An 18,447-nucleotide genomic window follows, 5' to 3' on the forward strand; every position below is an offset into this window, starting at 1 on the left:
ATAGCTCGTTATCAAACGAGGTAAGAAAGTCTGAGCTCTGAAATGAGCTCAACGTTGAGGTCGCACTTCCTTTAACTACAGTTAATGAAGGTCCTCCGTCCCTCGCGGAATGAAGCGGGGAGGAAAAGGCTGCAGCCTGATTCCTGCGCCGCCATCCTCCTGTTATTCACACTCCTGCTTATCAGCTGCAGTCAGAGGTCACATGTTCTACACCGGAGCGACAAGCTTCGCTCCGAACCGCACAGAACCACAGCTGCTGCCTGCGTTCGCAGAGAGTCTCACTTTAATGCATTTAGGCTAATTAAATCGACCCAGATGTGGGACAAACTGCGGAGACGCAAATTCAATTGATCAGAGCGATTTCCATAACTGCTGTAATCAATAGCTAATCTAGCATCCCTAATGAGGACGAATGGACGCGTTTTATTGAGGATGGTTGTCAACCCTTTCTGCAACAAGAATGAATTGGCCGCTTTTCAAACAGATAAGCAAAAGCAATTACAAAAAGCTCGCCGAGGGTTTCGGATATTTTTACCCCCGTGAGCAAAGGCGGCGTGCACGGGGGCTCCTTTCTTCCAATAACAGGTCACATAAATTTAATTTTCCTTTTTTGTCCCCCCTCCACCCCGAAGGCAACATAAGGTCGACGGCAAATGAAATCCCAAATGAGATTTCCAGCTCTGGACCTGATGCTGGATGTGTGTGAATGTAATCCCCCCCCGCTGCCTGTCAGGCCTGAAAACCTCTGAGCATTCGTGACGCTCTGTCTTTGTGTCGTCCCCACAGTGTCTGCGGACGTTGGTGGGCCACACCGGGGGCGTGTGGTCGTCCCAGATGCGCGACAGCATCATCATCAGCGGCTCCACCGATCGCACGCTCAAGGTCTGGAATGCAGAGACGGGAGAATGTATCCACACCCTCTACGGGCATACCTCAACAGTACGCTGCATGCACCTACATGAAAAAAGGTACGGAGCACGTCTTTGGTTGAGCTCAGCTTTACAGGAACATTTTCTAATGATCTTTAGGATTAAGGGAATGAATACAGATGTTAGAAGTGTACACTGCAAAAATGAAACTAAAAATAAGTTGAATTTTCTTAAAATTAGTGTATTTGTCCTTGATTTGAGCATGCAAATAAGATGATTTGCCAATGGAATAAGATTTTTGCACTTAAAATCTCCATCATCTTACTTCAAGTGCAATATATCTAATTATCTTATTTTAGGGGTCAAAATACTCATTCCATTGGCAGATAATCTTATTTACCTGCTCAAATCAAGGACAAATACACTAAATTCAAGAAAATCTGACTTATTTTTAGATCCGTTTTTGCAGTGTATAGAGGGTCTTTTTTAGCGACACCTCCATACTATTGCACTGTGAAAAATGAACTAAAATTGATTAACATTTCTTGAGGTGAGTGTATTTGTCCTTGATTTGAGCATGCAAATAAGATGATTTGCCAATGGAATAAGATTTTTGCACTTAAAATCTCCATCATCTTACTTCAAGTGCAATATATCTAATTATCTTATTAGAGTGTATAGAGGGTCTTTTTTAGCGACACCTCCATACTATTGCACTGCGAAAAATGAACTAAAAGTGATTAACATTTCTTGAGGTGAGTGTATTTTTCCTTGATTTGAGCAGGTAAATAAGATTATCTGCCAATGGAATAAGATTTTTGCACCTAAAAATGGGAACAACTCGTCTCCATTATCTTATTTCAAGTGCCGTGTATCTAATTACCTCATTTCATTGGCAGATAATCTTATTTACCTGCTCAAATCAAGAACACAAAAAACACTAATTTCAAGAAGAATTCACTTATTTTTAGTTCTGTTTTTGCAGGGTGCAATGTACTGCACTGCAAAAAGAGAACTAAAAATAAGTAAAGTTTTCTTGAAATGAATGTATTTGTCCTTGATTTGAGAAGGAAAATAAGATTATTTGCCAATGGAATTAGTATATTTACCCCTAAAATAAGATAATTGGATATACTTCACTTGAAATAATATGATGGAGATGAATTGTGCCTATTTTAAGTGCAAAAACCTTATTCCATTGGCAAATAATCTTATTTACCTGCACAAATCAAGGTAAAATTATTTAATTTCAAGACATAATTTCTTATTTCAAGTTCTATTTTTGCAGTGTGAGATCCTTATCTACACTGCAAAAACAGAACTAAAAATAAATAAAATTTTCTTCAAATAAGTGAATTTGTCCTTGATTTGAGCAGGTAAATAAGATTATTTGCCAATGGAATATAATAAATGATCTGCCAATGGAATAAGATTTTTGCTCTTAAAATAGGAACAATTCATCTCCATCATATTATTTCAAGTGAAGTATATCTAATTATCTTATTTTAGGGGTCAAAAGACTCATTCCATTGGCAGATCATCTTATTTACCTGCTTAAATCAAGGACAAACACACTCATTTCAAGAAAACTTTACTTATTTTCAGTTCCTGTTTTGCAGTGTAACAGTAAGTGTGTCTGTGTGGCATGAAATTCAAACAAATTTGATACTTTCTGCTTACAAAACAAGAATGTGTGTTGTTTTTTTTTAATAGCTCAAATTGCTTTACTGTATTAAATACAATACAGCAGTCCTTATATCTTGAGCTAGTATACTAAACGCATTATCTTTAACACCTCTTATGTGCTATCTGCATAAAAACAGAGTCGTGTGTCTTTTATTTCTGTTCCTCGCGGTTCTCAACATGCAAAGCAATCAGACAAAAAGAGCAACAACAGGCCAGGAAAGGCAGACTACGGCTATAGACGGCATCATGTGGTTTCCTGGCGAATAAGCGGAGCCTGGGAGCCGTCTTAAGTGAACTGCTGCTCACTTGTTCACGCCGTATCACTCTCTAGAGATCCAGAAGTGCTCTTTTCGCCTCAGGGCCAACCATTTTTTTTTTTTTTTTTTGTGTGTGTGTGTAGTATTTGATTACTCACCGGGTGGAAAGGCTGCGAGCTGCAGACGGCGAACAACGCGTCAGTGATTTCCATCTTTAAAATGCTGCGAGGCATTTACTAAATAAAGAGTGTGAGCTCTGTAGTTACACGTTATCTATTTTGGTCGTCTAAGAGATCCATGAGAATAAGTCTCGCCATAAAAGGGCTGCTTGATTTTTGTTCGTAGGGAAACTGCCGGGAATCAGATAAGGCAGTGACAGCCAGTGACCAGACTCAACACTTAGCATAATAACAGTCCTACCTAAAGGGAGTGGTCGTTCTTTTTTCTCTCTAACATGTAATAATCTTCAGGTCCGTCGTCGAGACGTGGCTCCGGGCGGCTGTTTGGCATAAAGAGCACACGCTGTACATTCAAGTGGGAACATGAGTGTGATGCTGGAGGAGTGAAGGAAAACGTTTCTACCGTGCAGCTCTGTCAGCACGGCTGAAAGAGTATAAATAAAAACTGATGGAGACTTTTCAGCTTTGGCTGTCAGGGAACCAGGAACCAGGAAAACAATTATGAACATGCCTAATTAGTGTCGACTTGTATTTTGTTTTAGTTTTGTCGCCACTAACGGCCTTGATTGAACATTAATTTGACACGTTTTCAATGTACTCTTGTCGGTGGTTATTGATATAGATATTATGTCTTAATCTGCAAGCTAATATTTTTTAAAAGACAAATTTTCCTTTAATACACAGAAAAAAGGGAACTGAAAGTGAGTAAACTTTTCTTTAAATGAGTGTATTTGTCCTTCATAATAAGATAATCTGCCAATGGAACGAGTATTTTACGCCTCAAGTAAGATAACTAGATATACTGTACTTGAAATAAGATGATGGAAATTAGTTGTTTCTATTTTAAGTGCAGATTATTATTATTATGCTTATTCCATAAGCAGATCGTTTGAACTTGCCTGCTCAGATCAAAGACAAATATGATAATTTCAAGAAAAATGTACTTCTAGTTCCCCCTTTTGCAGTGCACTAAATACTAATTTATGCATTCATATGAATTGTTAGCATCCAATCCAGGGGTCCCTTATATAGGAAATTGTTTGACTAATCTGTATAATCTGATTGAATTTGACTTTGGAAAGTGCCTTGAGATGAGATGTATCATGAAGTGGCGCTATATAAATAAAATTCAATTGAACTGAAAAAATCGTCATAATATGCAGCTGACTGACTGCAGGAAGCAACAAATGGTGGAAAGGAGGCGCTACTTCACATGTTTTCCTAACTTTGTTGTTTTGAGCTTTCAGAAAACTATAGATTATAACCAATTAGGGGATGGGAAGTACTACCCAACACACTTTCCTTCTTTCAGTCACCATATTCAGCTGACTGGCAGCTCACACATCTGCCAACAGTGGCGCGGCATCCTTCCTTCAGCCATGATACACAGCTGACTGACAAATGGGGATTGGCAGCATTACTTGACTTGCTTTCTCTTAGAACGGCACAGTTAAAGCGTGCCTGTGCAAATTCTCAGTTCAGCCACAAAGACTCCAAAAAAAGACTCCAAAACCTTTTCAGAAAAGCTGAGCGAAAGTCCGGTCGCCTCAGATTTAAGCCTGTTGATAATAAACTGAAGCGGCGCTCTCAGTGGCAGCAGCTCAGGCTAACCCTCCGTCTGATCTACGAAATTTTGTTGTATGTACCTTCTATGTATAATGACAAATAAAAGCATCTTATCTTATATTTCAGAGACCACGTATCTAAGTAATGGATTTCTATACCTGACCTGTTGGAATAGGTTATCACTAGCCTCTTATTTAAAGCTGTTTAAGCTGCGAAAACATGAAAATGTCAAAAAAAAAAAAAAATTGGCAAAATTCACGTATTGTGTCTTAGACTTAGGCTTGGACACAATAGTGTATACAAAACGAAATGTCGTTGCATACAGCTTACGACAGTGTAATTAGATTGCAGTTGGAATAAGATAACATTACAATATAAAGTGCAGCAGTGATTAAAAACAATGCAGGAGAAAAACAGTGTTTTTTTGTTTTTTTTAAAAAAAAAAGTGTGCAGAAGAACGTTCCACCATGTTTATGGTGCATAAATAATGGTGCAAAAAGGCATTAACATGAAAAAGTTCAGTGCAGTGCAAAATAATATGCTGCAAAAATGCAGTAAATGTTCAGTTGTGTCCTTTTTAAATGGATTATAAAAGTTCGGCAATGTTGGCAGTGCAAAATAATTGTGCCAATTGGCCATAAAGTTCAGTTCTGTGCATGTGTGACGCAGAGTTCAATTTAGAGTTCAACAGTTTAACAGTCTGTGCGTTGCGCTCGTCTTCAGGGTTGTCAGTGGCTCTCGTGATGCCACGCTTCGTGTCTGGGACATCGAGACGGGTCAGTGTTTACACGTCCTCATGGGCCACGTGGCGGCGGTGCGCTGCGTCCAGTACGACGGGCGGCGGGTGGTCAGCGGTGCCTACGACTTCATGGTCAAAGTGTGGGACCCAGAGACGGAAACCTGCCTCCACACGCTGCAGGGCCACACCAACAGAGTGTACTCCTTACAGGTGAGCAGCTCGCCTCAGTTATGTAAATTAACCCGTTAAAGCCTGATACAGGTAATTGAAGAAAATCTTTTTGGTTGCTTTGAAAAAAATTTTTTTTTTTGTTGTTGTTGTATCGTAGTTGATGCCAAAAAGATGAATATTCTTGTGTTTTCTGCATTTTTATATAAGGTGTGTTAAATATATTAGGGCTGGGCGATATGGATTAAAAAATAAATCTCCAATTTTATCATACCAAATCCGATTAATCGATTTTTTTTTTCTCCTTTTTGTTTCATAAAAAGAAATTATTTTAAAACCTTGCTTTTTATGTCAAGCATTTCGTCAGGGAGTTGATCTGAATTCAAAGTGCAACTAAAAACAAGCTGTGAAACATGCTTATAAAACAAGATGGCAGCCGTGCCATTATAAACAATGAAAATATAACAAAACATTTGCTGCTAGTGGTATTACACACTGAGCTAAGAACAGGCTTCACTGCACTTGTGAACTTCAAACTAAGTTAAAAAAAAAGTAAATAAGTACATTACGTACCTCGTATTATGGTAAAAAAAAGTATATTTGACAATATATTTGCCTAAACATATATTCAGCATCACATGCTGTTCTCTTCATGGAAACCCAATGAGTGTATTGGCAAAATAAAATCCAGATTTTCCAAAAATGAAATCTTTAAGAATTGTAAATTCGAATTAATCGATTAAATCGATTTATCGCCCAGCACTAAAATATATTCATTTGAATGTTGTAAATACTGACTTTGTTGAAGAGTTAGAGGTCTCAGAAATGATCATTATTAGTTTTAGGGTTAATTTAAAATGTAATGTTTTTTTTATATTGTGTGAATGAAAACAGATTTGCGTCGTTAAGATGTTTGCCGACGTTCTCTGTGTAATGACAGAGCAGCTAACATAGAGAGGAGGCTGTTTACTGAGCTAATAGATTGATTTTGTGACGGCACTTCTTTGCTGGACTTTTAATGCATTTTTTTTGCTCTCTTACTGGAGATTGGGACAAAAAAAAAAAAAAAGAAGAAAAGATGCGCTCCGACAGATCGATGAAATTCAATCAATTTCAATGAGTTTAATCTAAAGTTTGTAAGTGGAAATGCTGCGTGGGGTGAAATGTTTTCGCAATCAGCTGCGAGTCGGCGTGACAGCTGCAGCCATCCCGCCTAACCGCACTGAAAACGGACCCTTCCTGTCCCCTAGTTTGACGGGATCCACGTCGTGAGCGGCTCTCTGGATACGTCTATAAGGGTCTGGGACGTGGAGACGGGGAACTGCATTCACACGCTCACGGGCCATCAGTCCCTCACCAGCGGCATGGAGCTGAAGGACAACATACTCGTCTCAGGCAACGCAGACTCCACGGTCAAGATCTGGGACATCAAGACGGGCCAGTGTCTCCAAACACTGCAAGGTAAACGCAAACCTTCGTCTTTACACCGATGACTGGTTGTTGAAAGCATAGACATAATATAAGAGTAGACGCGTCATTGGGCGGGCTCTGCCTATGCTGCGATGCGTCAGAGCGTCCGCCATCTTAAATGTGGCAAATCTGCAGTTACTCAGTCACTTAAACAGTATCAGAGGGACTTTAATCTCTGAATATACTTTGTATTCGTAGTATTTCTTTTTTGTAATATTACAAGTTTATTTTCGTATCCCTTTAGCTTCATTCTCCTGAATTTATTCTCCTAAAGAATAAAAATAATTAAAATAATCTAACCTGGCCCCATTACTCCGGGAGTGAAATAATTCTGCAAACTGTGATTATTCTGGAAATGTCCCCCCTTAATTCTCATAATATGATGTTTTTATCATAACATTATCACTTTTGTGTTTGTTAGTTTATTTTTACTTTAGGACTTTTTTTCTCATATTATTAATTTTACCTCTTTAATGCTCACCCAAAAAGTCTGTTCCTAAAGGTTCACATGTGACACGGTTTATGAAAAATGAAGACCACAATGGGAGAGGGAACAAGGGAGCGTAGAGGCAGAACACATAAACACACACACACATAGAGAGAAGAGAGAGAGAGAGAGAGAGAGAGAGAATAGAGAGAGAGAGAGAGAGAGAGATAGAGAGATAGATAGAGAGAGCTATAGATATAGATAGGTCGGAGAGATAGAGAATATAGATATATATAGATGTCTATAGAGATTATGCTAGATATATAGATATAATATATACATAATAGTCTATATATATATATATATAATATACATATATATGTCTATTATATATATATAATATATATATATATATAGTCTATATATATATATGTGTGTGTGTGTGTGTATTTATTGCAGCACAGGAATGAGGTATCTTCTCTGATCCACGTTCACAATAACAGAACTCAACTTTTTTCTGCCACATACAATATGGCGGTGACGTTGACGTGCGAACCTGCGCCCTATGACGCGTCTACGTATATATGTCTGTGGTTGAAAGCACTAATGAATGAAACAAAGGATGTATGGGTTTGATGGATGAGACAGGAATGCTTGTTTAGTTGTTTGCTTCGGGAGAATCTGAAGGCTTCTGAGAGAGGCTTTTATTATTTACGACAGAGTGGATGTATGATGCAATCATCCCCACCTTTGAGGAAAACTTTGATGCCCGACGGAAATAATTGACAAGCATTTCATTATTCAGAAGTATTGATAAAAGCACGGCGGCGGTTCACACACGGCCGTCATTGCGTGTCAGGATGAGCAGAACCTGGTTGTGCGTCTGGAAACCTCGGGGCGGTGGGTGGGAGCAGCTGGAAAGAAAACATTTCTACAAGTGTGAGCCTGTTGATCAGGTGTCAGGTTGAAGGATTGTTAGTTTTTTATTGTGCATCCAGTAGCAAACACGGTCAGGTGTCGTCAGGATTGCTCTTTCTATCTGTTTTTTTTGTGCGTTTTGTCGGAAAAGCAGATCGATGTATTACTGAACCCAACTATACATGTTCACATCTGTCTTTACAGCTGCAGATTTTTTAGAAATTCATAAACCTTAAAGCCCAGTTTTCCTCCATTTTCTACCTATTATCAGTTAATAGGATACTTCTAACACTCTCTGTGACCTTCAGCATCTACTGTCGGGTAAATATATCATTGGCATGCAAACAACGACCCTTCGTGACACTTGGAATATAATAAATAGTTATTTGCAGCTTCATGCAATCACAAAAATGTGCAGGGATGTTGGTGAGCGTCTCAATGATGAAGCGATTTACTATAGGAAAACAAATCCTTAAGTCTGCAGGGTTGATGTCCTTCTGCTTATGGTGTTTTTGCAGATATTGATCCCAGATGGCAAGTAGTCTGTCCAGATACTGAAAAAAATTGCTTATATTCCACCAAGATGGTTTTATTGAACTTTCTTCTGTCTACAGCTGATATATTGGTAGTGAAACAATTTAGTTGCACAACAATGTTTTTATTTTAACAACTTTACCAGCACATCTTGCCAGCTTATGCCGTCGTAGAACATTTTCAGACACTTTACATCAAAAGAGTTAAGTTATTCATTCGTATTTATAGTCCTGGTAGATAAACATGTCAAATTATTTTCATTCGATAAAAATGGAGACGAGCATCCATCAAAGTGGCAGAATCGGATACGCCATGAAACTTTTCTTTTTTCCACAATAAATTTGTTTATCTATGTAGTTAAAATGTAACCAGTTGGAAACAAAAACAGAAAAGATAGTAAAACGGTAAAAGTTTTATTTACATTTTGTTAACATTATTGATTCATTATATGTAATGAAAAAAATCTTCATTGTGCATCACAGCCTTTATAATGGCGGTGCAGTTATTTGAGGACTTTGCTGGTGAGCTCCAGGTCTTGGAAGCCCTCCGTGCCATCACCCTCATCTTTCACTGAAGCACACATTAATCCAGGAATCCTTTCTATTTTTTATGGTAATAGTGGATTATCTGTCTCCCCTGGATGATGTCAACAGAACGCCAGACCAGGTGTACCTTCTATGAAGAGAAAAATGACAGACAACATAAAGTTAAAAGTTGAAATAGCAACTAACAATGCAAATTGGAGAACAGTAGGAGAACTCAGCAGAGTGAGAGAAATAGACCCTGATGTTCTCCAGCAGCCTAAGCCTATAGCAGCATAACTATAGAGATAGCTCAGGGTAACATGAGCCACTCTGACTATAAGCTTTGTCAAAAAGGAAAGTTTTAAGCCTAGTCTTAAAATTAGACAGGGTGTCTGAAGACATTGTCAGAAGTCATTCAATCCAATCCTTGATGTTTGGTGTCCTGCATGATATAGATGTTGCCCTACACACCTGAATGAGCTAATAGTTAGCCTGGATGGATGGATGGATGACCCATTACTGGGTGACTAAAATCCTACCATGTTATTCTTCGTTGAAAGCTTTTCAAATTATTGCGAGGATCAGTCAAGCGGTAAAGTCGTTAGGAGGGCCAGAATAAGACACGCCCCTTTGTTAGATGCATAAAAACGGACATGGACTTGAAGTATCAGAGCTGCAGACCCACTCAGATGCTGAAGATCCTCTCTGTGTCGTGTTACTCCCTCCTTTCACTGGTTTGATCCTTGTTTCCTTTGTATCCGTTTGAATAGTTTTATCTCCATTACCGGGAATTAACGCCTCACAGGAAGTCCGAAGTTCTTTTTCCTGAATAGACGAAGCCGCGGCTGGTCCCCTGTCCCTAAACACCCTCATTAGCAAACTACAGCCCTGTGTGCCGGCTCTCCAAATGCCAGCACACAGCATCCGAACAAAAGGACGCCCCAGTGAGAGCCTGAAGAGACGAGACGGGGGGGGAGGATGAATGTCTGCCTCGGTGAAGAGGGGGTCGAGCAGGAAAGGGCCTTGTAGGTCATATAATTAGGTCAGGGGACGGTTCCTGCCATTCATTATAGCGTTTTGATAAGACAATAGTGGAACAAGAAGGCCATCGCTGTCATTGAAGGCGAGTAAGGGTAATGACGAAGCAGGCCGCTTTGTTGTGTCAATCAAGAGCTGAGCATGATGGGGGAATGGGAGCTTTGAACTGAAACAGAAAACCAGAGAGATCCTCCTCACAAAGAGATCTCTGCTAAAAGTCTTTTAATTTATGCATTTAGATCATCAGTGACCGCCTGGAAAATTATGAGATTCAATTCAAGTTCCTTCTAGGTCAGGATAAGAATGGAAAGGGAAAATATCCTCCACTGTTGTTTAAAGGTTCTGTCCAGCCGGAATCGTCAGTTCATCTATCCATTTGTCCAGCTGTCCGTCCATATATTCTGGTTTCTCTTCATACCTGCCATAAAATCCCTTTTTACATTTCTAATGTTATTTTTTTTATTGATGGTGGCTTCTCTTTGTCCTCAAGTAATTTTTTCCTGATTTCTTAGCCTGAAACAGTGTTGTAGTCAAGTCACTATGCCTCGAGTCCGAGTCCAGGTTCGAGTCTCCAGTGTTCAAGTCCGAGTCAAGTCCAAGTCATTAAAAAAAATCAGAGTCGAGTCACTATTGATCCAAGTTGAGTCCAAGTTCCGCAGTGAAAATTAACGTTCGTTGTAGGAACATACCGTGACATGTGATGTATGACATGAAGCAGTAACATTCCATTGCACTAATAATTTAGATATTAAAATCATACACCAAATAATATTCTAATGACATATTAAAATTAGAGCCTAATGATATAAAAAAAAAAGTTGAGTCTTTTTCTCAATTTCCGAGTCAGAATGATCTGAATGTAGGAGTCCGAGTCCAAGTTCGAGTCATCAGTGCTCAAGTCCCAGTCAAGTCACGAGTCTCTAAATTTAGCTAATGACTCGAGTACTACAACACTGGCCTGAAATAACAAAAAACAAATGCAAGCTGAAGTGGGAGCTGACCGAGCAGCCTCGAGTTTAGTTTCCAATATGATTTAGACTTAGACAACTTTATTTGTCATTTTGTATGCACAGAGTTCGTACAGAACGAAATTTCGTTTGCATACAGCTTGAAAAATCACAGTGAGTTGCAGCGAATTACAGTAAATTACAGGATAAGGTGCAGCGGTGACTTATGTAAATAATTGAAATGTAAACAATGTAAAAATGCAGGGGAAATAGACAGTGTGCGATTTCACAGTGTACAGGTGAGTATTATTAAAAACTGTGTAGTCTACGAATGTGGTACAGAGTCCATTTGTGGCTTCAGCAGTTCAGCAGTCTGCATGCATATAAAGTGAAGTGAAGACGGTCAGTGTGAGAAATTATGAACTCTTCTGTTGGTTTCGTAAACCGCGGGACACACGGTACCACTAGTCATCTCCAACTCGAGTGTTTGTCATTACCAGCTCTGAGTTCTGACTCTTCAACCCAAACATACAGACGTTGGGTGAGAAGATGCTAAATCTGTGCGCCTACAGAAGGAAAACTTATTCACTGAAGTGTTGTTTTCAGGTTTTTATTGAGCAGCTGCTTTTATTTTTTTGTTTTAATATTGCTTCTTTGGTCCAGAAACTGTTTTTAATCAAAGTTTCCAGTACCTTCAGTAATCTTTTAAGGTTATAAATGTCACTGATCCACACATAATTATATAAAATTAAACATCAGCCACAGTTTTTGGCTCTGATCACTGGAACTATAACTTGGCTTGTTAATCTGGTTCACATCAGGTGAAATAGATCTTCCTGTAAAAGCAAATTGTCCAACATTTGCTATAAAAACCAAACAAGGAACATCATCAAGAGTCTTTTTCTCTGTCCTGTTCAAACTTGGAAGTAAACTTTCAGCAGAGTTCATCACCAAAGCCTTCAGGGCTCATATTTATAGGAGTCTTGTTATCCAGCTCAGATCCTGCTGCCTCTGATATTAAAGAATGTCTGAACGGTTTCTGGATCTGCCAGGAAGCCATAAACTTATAAAACGTCCCTGTAATTAAGGCTTTGCTCACACCAACAAAGATACTTTTCAAAATGTGCCTTTTCTGCTTCTTTAGCACCATGTAATCACTTTAGGTATCTGTGATATTTTGCTCAAGGGTGGTAATACTGACAAAGATATTGAAATAAACATGTTTATCCAATCCTGCTACTATTACAACTGGGACTAAAATAATCACTTTTAGTCAAAATTATAAATATAGTACTTTTTATTTGTGAGAGTACATTTAAATTCTGTGACATCTAAAATCAGTAAGCAAGCTGTTTTATTATTTAATGGATATTTTAATTAATTTTTGTTTTTATTTACCTTTCTTTAACCGGGAAGTCTTATTGAGATTCAAATCTTTTACAAAAAAGCGAGATTTGCAGACCAAGTGAGATAAATTATTTGTTTTGTTGGTCAGTGACGTTTTGGGGTTTTCTTCTTTAACAGCAGCGATGTCGTTTTAAATTTGCTCGCTCTGACCTGAACTTGCTGGTGTAAAACTTGGTCCTTGTGCTGAAAATGAAAGAAAAGAGCATTATGTCAAAATAGATTGATACATTTTTTTTAACAGAATGTCAGGCTTTAGAAGAAAATGGTAGCACAGGAAAGCTGCAATGAAGGTGGCGAGTGACATTCCTGCTGCACAATTAATCACTTTTTATTGATTTGTGTAAAGTCTTTGAAACTGTTGACCAAGAGATTAGATTTCTGCATTCAGGACTTTCAGAGAAACATATTGCTTTGTTCACAAATTACCTTAATAACTGAGGGCATTAAATGTGATGGACTGTGTTCTGAAATTGTTATAGTTGCCACAGGGTTCTGTAGTTGGTCCCCGCTTATTCATTATATAAATGATGGAGGTGTGAATGTGTTGGATGCTAATTTGTGTCTTTATGTTGATGACACAACATGATAAGTTGGACGGTTCACGCCTCCGCGTCGTCCATTAGTTTCTGATGATGGACACCTCTTGGGTGAATACTCGATTCTGATTGGCTGCAGGGCATCCGTTAAAAAGTAGTTTAGGACACTTATATAGAAAAGTTCTGGTCCAAAAGCGTGAGTGTTGTAAATTATTACGCTGGCTCGAACGTTAGCAGGTAATGGTAAAACAGTTGATGCTGGTACTTTACGTCACATCGAGCGATGCTAAATAGTTCTGTCAGCCGCATCTTGTGAAAAACGTACGATATTAACGTGAAAAAAAGACATTCATGTATTAATAATTGATTTAATATTTATTCGTAAGTGACCATAGTAAGCTGGATAATGCCCTTGTCAGAAATTAATGGACACCTCATCGGATAGGGCTGCACAATTAATCGCATTTTTTAAAAAAAAACAAAAAAAAAAATGCTATTTCCAAATCGCAGAGGTCTGCAGTTTTTGGCTATATAACAATTAATGGACAAGAGACGTTGTTTAGGTGTCGGTAAAATGTTTCAAGTGGGTTTAACTCCACATGGAAGGGAAGAGAGCTGCTGCAGTGAGATAATGTAATTTTATTTGTTTTAAAGGTTTCACTTTATGTTCAACAAGGATTGATGTCCAACTCAACAAGCTACATTTTTGTTGCTTGTGGTTAATGCAGAGAAAAAAGTCAAAATGAAATCTCAATTATGGTTGGAATATATCGCAGTTTGGATTTTTGGCAAAAACCGTACATCGTAAAAAGACTTTTGTTTGTGCTCTGCATGGAATATATTACAGAATGACTGGAAATTTAGAGCTCAATGCACTTTTTACGGCATTAAGCTCTAATCTCAGTATCTAAGTTGTATCTTTTTAGATGCATTTAATATGATTCTTAGAATTTTTTGTTCTGTGTGTAATTTAGTTGTGCTGCTGCTGCCCATCTTGGCCAGGACTGCTTTGAAAAACAGGTTTTTGACGGGAATTAGATCCTCTTGGTAAAATAAGGGTTAAATAAGTGAAAATGGAATCTCTACCGATGCTAGATGTTCTTTCCGTGTCGCTCTTGTTGTCATCATCAGCTGCTGGCTTGGTGTCGGTGTGGTTGTGATGTTTTTTTTTTAATATATATATATAATTCTCAGCTTGTATCGAAGTCTAAACAGCCCAAATGAATCCCCATCTCTATCTGACGTGCTCTCCTTCTAACCCTTTTCTCCCTTTTTCTCCTCCCATCTTTGTGCCTTCAGGGCCCCACAAGCACCAGAGCGCCGTGACGTGCCTCCAGTTCAACAAGAACTTTGTCATCACCAGCTCCGACGACGGCACGGTGAAGCTGTGGGACCTGAAGACGGGCGAGTTCATCCGCAACCTGGTGACGCTGGAGAGCGGCGGCAGCGGCGGCGTGGTGTGGCGCATCCGAGCGTCAAACACCAAGCTGGTGTGCGCCGTGGGCAGCCGCAACGGGACGGAGGAGACCAAGCTGCTGGTGCTGGACTTTGACGTGGACATGAAGTGAGAGGATGAGGGGGGGGGACACACGCTGAGGAAGGACGGAGAGAAGAGAGGGGGTGGGGGGGGAGGAGAGGCGGCGCCTGGAAACCAGAGAGCCAACACCCAAAACTCTTCACCTAGACTCACAGACGTCTACAATCACAAACGGCGGGCTGTGCCGTCCTCTGTCATCGCCCACGTCTCCCGTTTCGGGTTCATGTTACTGACAAACACAACGTTCCTCAAGTGTCCCGCCCTCTTCCTCTTCCCGCCCTCTTCCTCCTCCCGCCTGCGTAAGGCGAGGCGTGGCGGCGTCGGGGCCGGGAGAAAAGCAACGGGCGGACTCCCCTGAAGCAGCTCTCCCGCTCGCTTTCGCTCCAGTCTGACAGATTTTGAGATGTACAGAGATATATTATTTTTTAAAGACCCATCCCTCCTATCAGAGCGCGCCCACACACACAGACACACACACACACACACACACACACACACACATGCGAGCGCGTCCTACGGCCAGCCAGGAAGTGGGCGAGGGTGGAAGACTGCGGAGGTTACTCTCCACACACAGTTGGTCCCAAAGAGAAGGGAAGCCCGCAACCCGGGGCTCGTTTCACTGTCGCTCGGCTTCCGTTCCCATTGTTCTCGGTTTCTGTAGTTTTGATTTCTCCACACAAACACAACTGTGAATTTCAGTACCTGAAGTTTTTTTGTTTGTTTGTTGTTTTTGTTTTTTTGTTTTTTCTGCTTCATGCAAAATCTCAGTATTAGACGCCCATCCTGTTCACACATGCTGTCTTTGTCACAGGTTTTTGTTACCCAGTATATGTCGGCTTGTCTCCACATGTACGTCAGTGCTGTCCAGCTCTGGTGGTTTCCTCAGAAGCCAACAGAAAGACCCCCCCCCCCCCTCCCTCACCCCCCCATCCACCCCCCCGAGTGGCCAAACTGAATTTAATGCTGCTAGAGGAACCGAAACCAGAGAGGTGGAGCTTCTACTTGCTGTGACGTTTTAGTCCACAGGCGAAATTCCTAATCGGACTCTATATGTTTGGACTTTAAAGAAAACGCGACACATGATTACCATCCAACCTTCTCTGTTTGTTTTTTGTTGTTCTTTCTGTTTTGTTTTTTTTTTTCGCCACTGAAACTTGAGCCAAACGTGCCTCTACGTTTGAGGCTGCGAGGAGGGAAGCGCGTCCGGCGGAAACTGACAGGATCGTCTTTGGAGAGGAAAACGAGGGGGGGGGGGGGGGGGGGGGGGGGGGGGGGGGGTTGTAACACTGTTGGAGTGCGTGTGTTGTGGTTGCACGAGTGCGTGTGTTCACATGCGTGTTAGCGGGGCAACTTGTTAAACACATTCCTCGGGACGAAGCTTTTCCAGCCTGTTCTTTGGGAAAATAAAATGTACAAATGCTGCGCGGACTGGCTTAAAAAAAAAAAGACAAGAAGAGGTTAAAAAAAATAATAAATCAAACTAGCAGATGTATCGATTTTAACGCGCGAATGAGAGAGCGGTCCGTATCTGTGCGTGAGTGTGAGAGTGACTGTGTTTTCGTTATTTTTTTTTATTTTTTTTTGTTTTTTTTTTTGTTGTTTTTCCCCCATTCAGAGGTGTCTGAAGCAACAGAGGAGACCACCACAAGCATCAACTGACAGGTCGGGCTGCAGAGCGTCTTAGCGTTACATGGAAAACCCCTGCAGCCGTCAGCCGGCGACAAACACGGACAGAAACCTTGTAGCCGTCTCAAAAATCCCAGGACTCACAACTCGAGCTGAACTGTGAAAGTGGTATAACACTGTATATTAAAAAAAAAAAATAAGAGAAAGAAAACAATCTCTCTCTCTCTCTCTCTATCTCCTCTTGTTGTTTTTCTCCGTCTGTTTTTAATTTATGATCTGGTTTGAGAAATCAGATTTGTTGCAGGTGTTTTTATTTTTTGTTCAGTTCGTGTAAACTGCCTGGCAAAAAAAAAGAAAAGAAACGAAAAACAGACAAAAAAAAAATAACCTGAAAGGGATTGTGTATTTGTTTGATTTACTTAGAATTTTATTTTCTTATAACTTAAGTGCAATAAAATGTGGGTTTTTCTTTTTTCATTTCAAGCATATCAGTTGTCTGTTTTTGTTTACCTCTGTGAAGGCATCTTATATGGTCAATAAAGCAAAAATATTTGGTTATAATCTCAGCTTTCCAAGACCAAATATATCAGTTTTCCTCATAAATCCTTTAACATGACTTTTATTTATACAGCTTTAAATTTATTCCACACTAATGTTGGATTGAAAATTTGTCATTCTTTTCACTGCAAAAAGGGAAGTCAAAGTAAATCAAATTTTCTTGAAATTAGTATATTTTTCCTTGATTTGAGCAGCTAAATCAGACTATTTACCAATGGAATGAGTATTTTTACCCCTAAAATACGATAAATAGATATCCTGCACTTGAAATAAGATGATGGAGATGAATTGTTCTTATTTTAAGTGCAGAAATCTTATTCCATTAGCAAATAGTCTTGTTTAGCTACTCAAATCAAGTAAAAATACACAAATTTCAAGATTTTACTTTGAGTTCCCTTTTTGCAATGTTTCTGGGATGGAATGAGTAAAAAACATTGCACTGCAATGAGTTTTAAAACAAGAATGAGGAGGAAAAGTTTATAGTTGAAATCATCAAAGATAGCAATGTTGCCTTGCAGAAAGCCGGGTGGATGTTGCATTTTCTCCGTGTGCGTCTGGGAGTTCTCCCAGGGTACTCCAGCTTCTTCCCACCACCCAAAGACATGTTTCCTGGGTTAGCTGGCCTCTAAATTGTTGTCCTGTGTGTCTTCGTGTCGCCCTGTGATGGAGTGGTGACCTGTCCAGGGCCGCACCTCGCCTCTCGCTGGAGATGGGCACCAGCCCCCCCCCCACCCCCCCCCCACGACCCTCCAAGAACAGGCGGGTCTGGATGATGGATGGATGGAGTTACTCAAACCTGTACAGGGTCTAAATTATAAATATTGGCTCAAATATATACGTGTAACCCTGCTATTACTTGCTTAAATATGCATCAGCATATCACATCTCAACTACTACACACGTTTTGAAGCCTTACAACATTTTGGCGTAATTCTGACTTCTTGCCAGAGTTGATGGAGTTAAATGGATCAGAAAAGTATGAGTCACAGTGTTCATCGTAAACGCAAAGGTCTGTTTAGATGCAATATTTGGTGGGATAATATAGCACAACGGTCATGCAGTCACACTCATCAAAGATATAGATATATCAAAATTTTAAAAGGCCTTTCCGGATGCTAAATGTTGGCCGGCTCGTTTTGTCTGTCGTGTCCAAGGTTGAGCAAATTAGCTGCTGGTTGGTGGGGTTGTTGAAACGTGGACAAAGTCCTGGTTTGAGTTGTACGGTGGGCCATAGGTGACAAAAGTACCCACATTCTTCACTTAAATAAACATACCTGTATTAAAAAATGTGACTCTGGTAGAAGTAAAAGAAAAGTTTGAACTACTTTACCTGAGTAAATGTAAAACAAGTTCTGAAACATACTTGTGTACAAAAGTAAAAAAAAAAAAAAATCATTCTCACCCTCAGTGATGCAAATTCAATCTTAACTGTACACAAAGCAAAAAAAATGTTCTATGCAG

General features: G+C 39.8%; 1 protein-coding gene across 1 annotated transcript in view; it reads left to right on the plus strand.

The window, feature by feature from the left end:
- fbxw7 (F-box and WD repeat domain containing 7) overlaps window positions 1–16,653 on the plus strand; it is a gene marked incomplete in the record, with an annotated part of 62,827 nt that extends 46,174 nt beyond the window's left edge. The window contains 4 exon segments of the mRNA XM_036137523.1: window positions 787–968; window positions 5,281–5,506; window positions 6,715–6,925; window positions 14,565–16,653. Coding sequence (XP_035993416.1) covers window positions 787–968; window positions 5,281–5,506; window positions 6,715–6,925; window positions 14,565–14,833 — 888 coding nt within the window.
- Between the last annotated feature and the right edge of the window lie 1,794 nt (window positions 16,654–18,447).

This window comes from Fundulus heteroclitus, chromosome 5 (genome assembly GCF_011125445.2).
Source record: "Fundulus heteroclitus isolate FHET01 chromosome 5, MU-UCD_Fhet_4.1, whole genome shotgun sequence".
Classification (NCBI taxonomy): Eukaryota; Metazoa; Chordata; class Actinopteri; order Cyprinodontiformes; family Fundulidae; genus Fundulus; species Fundulus heteroclitus.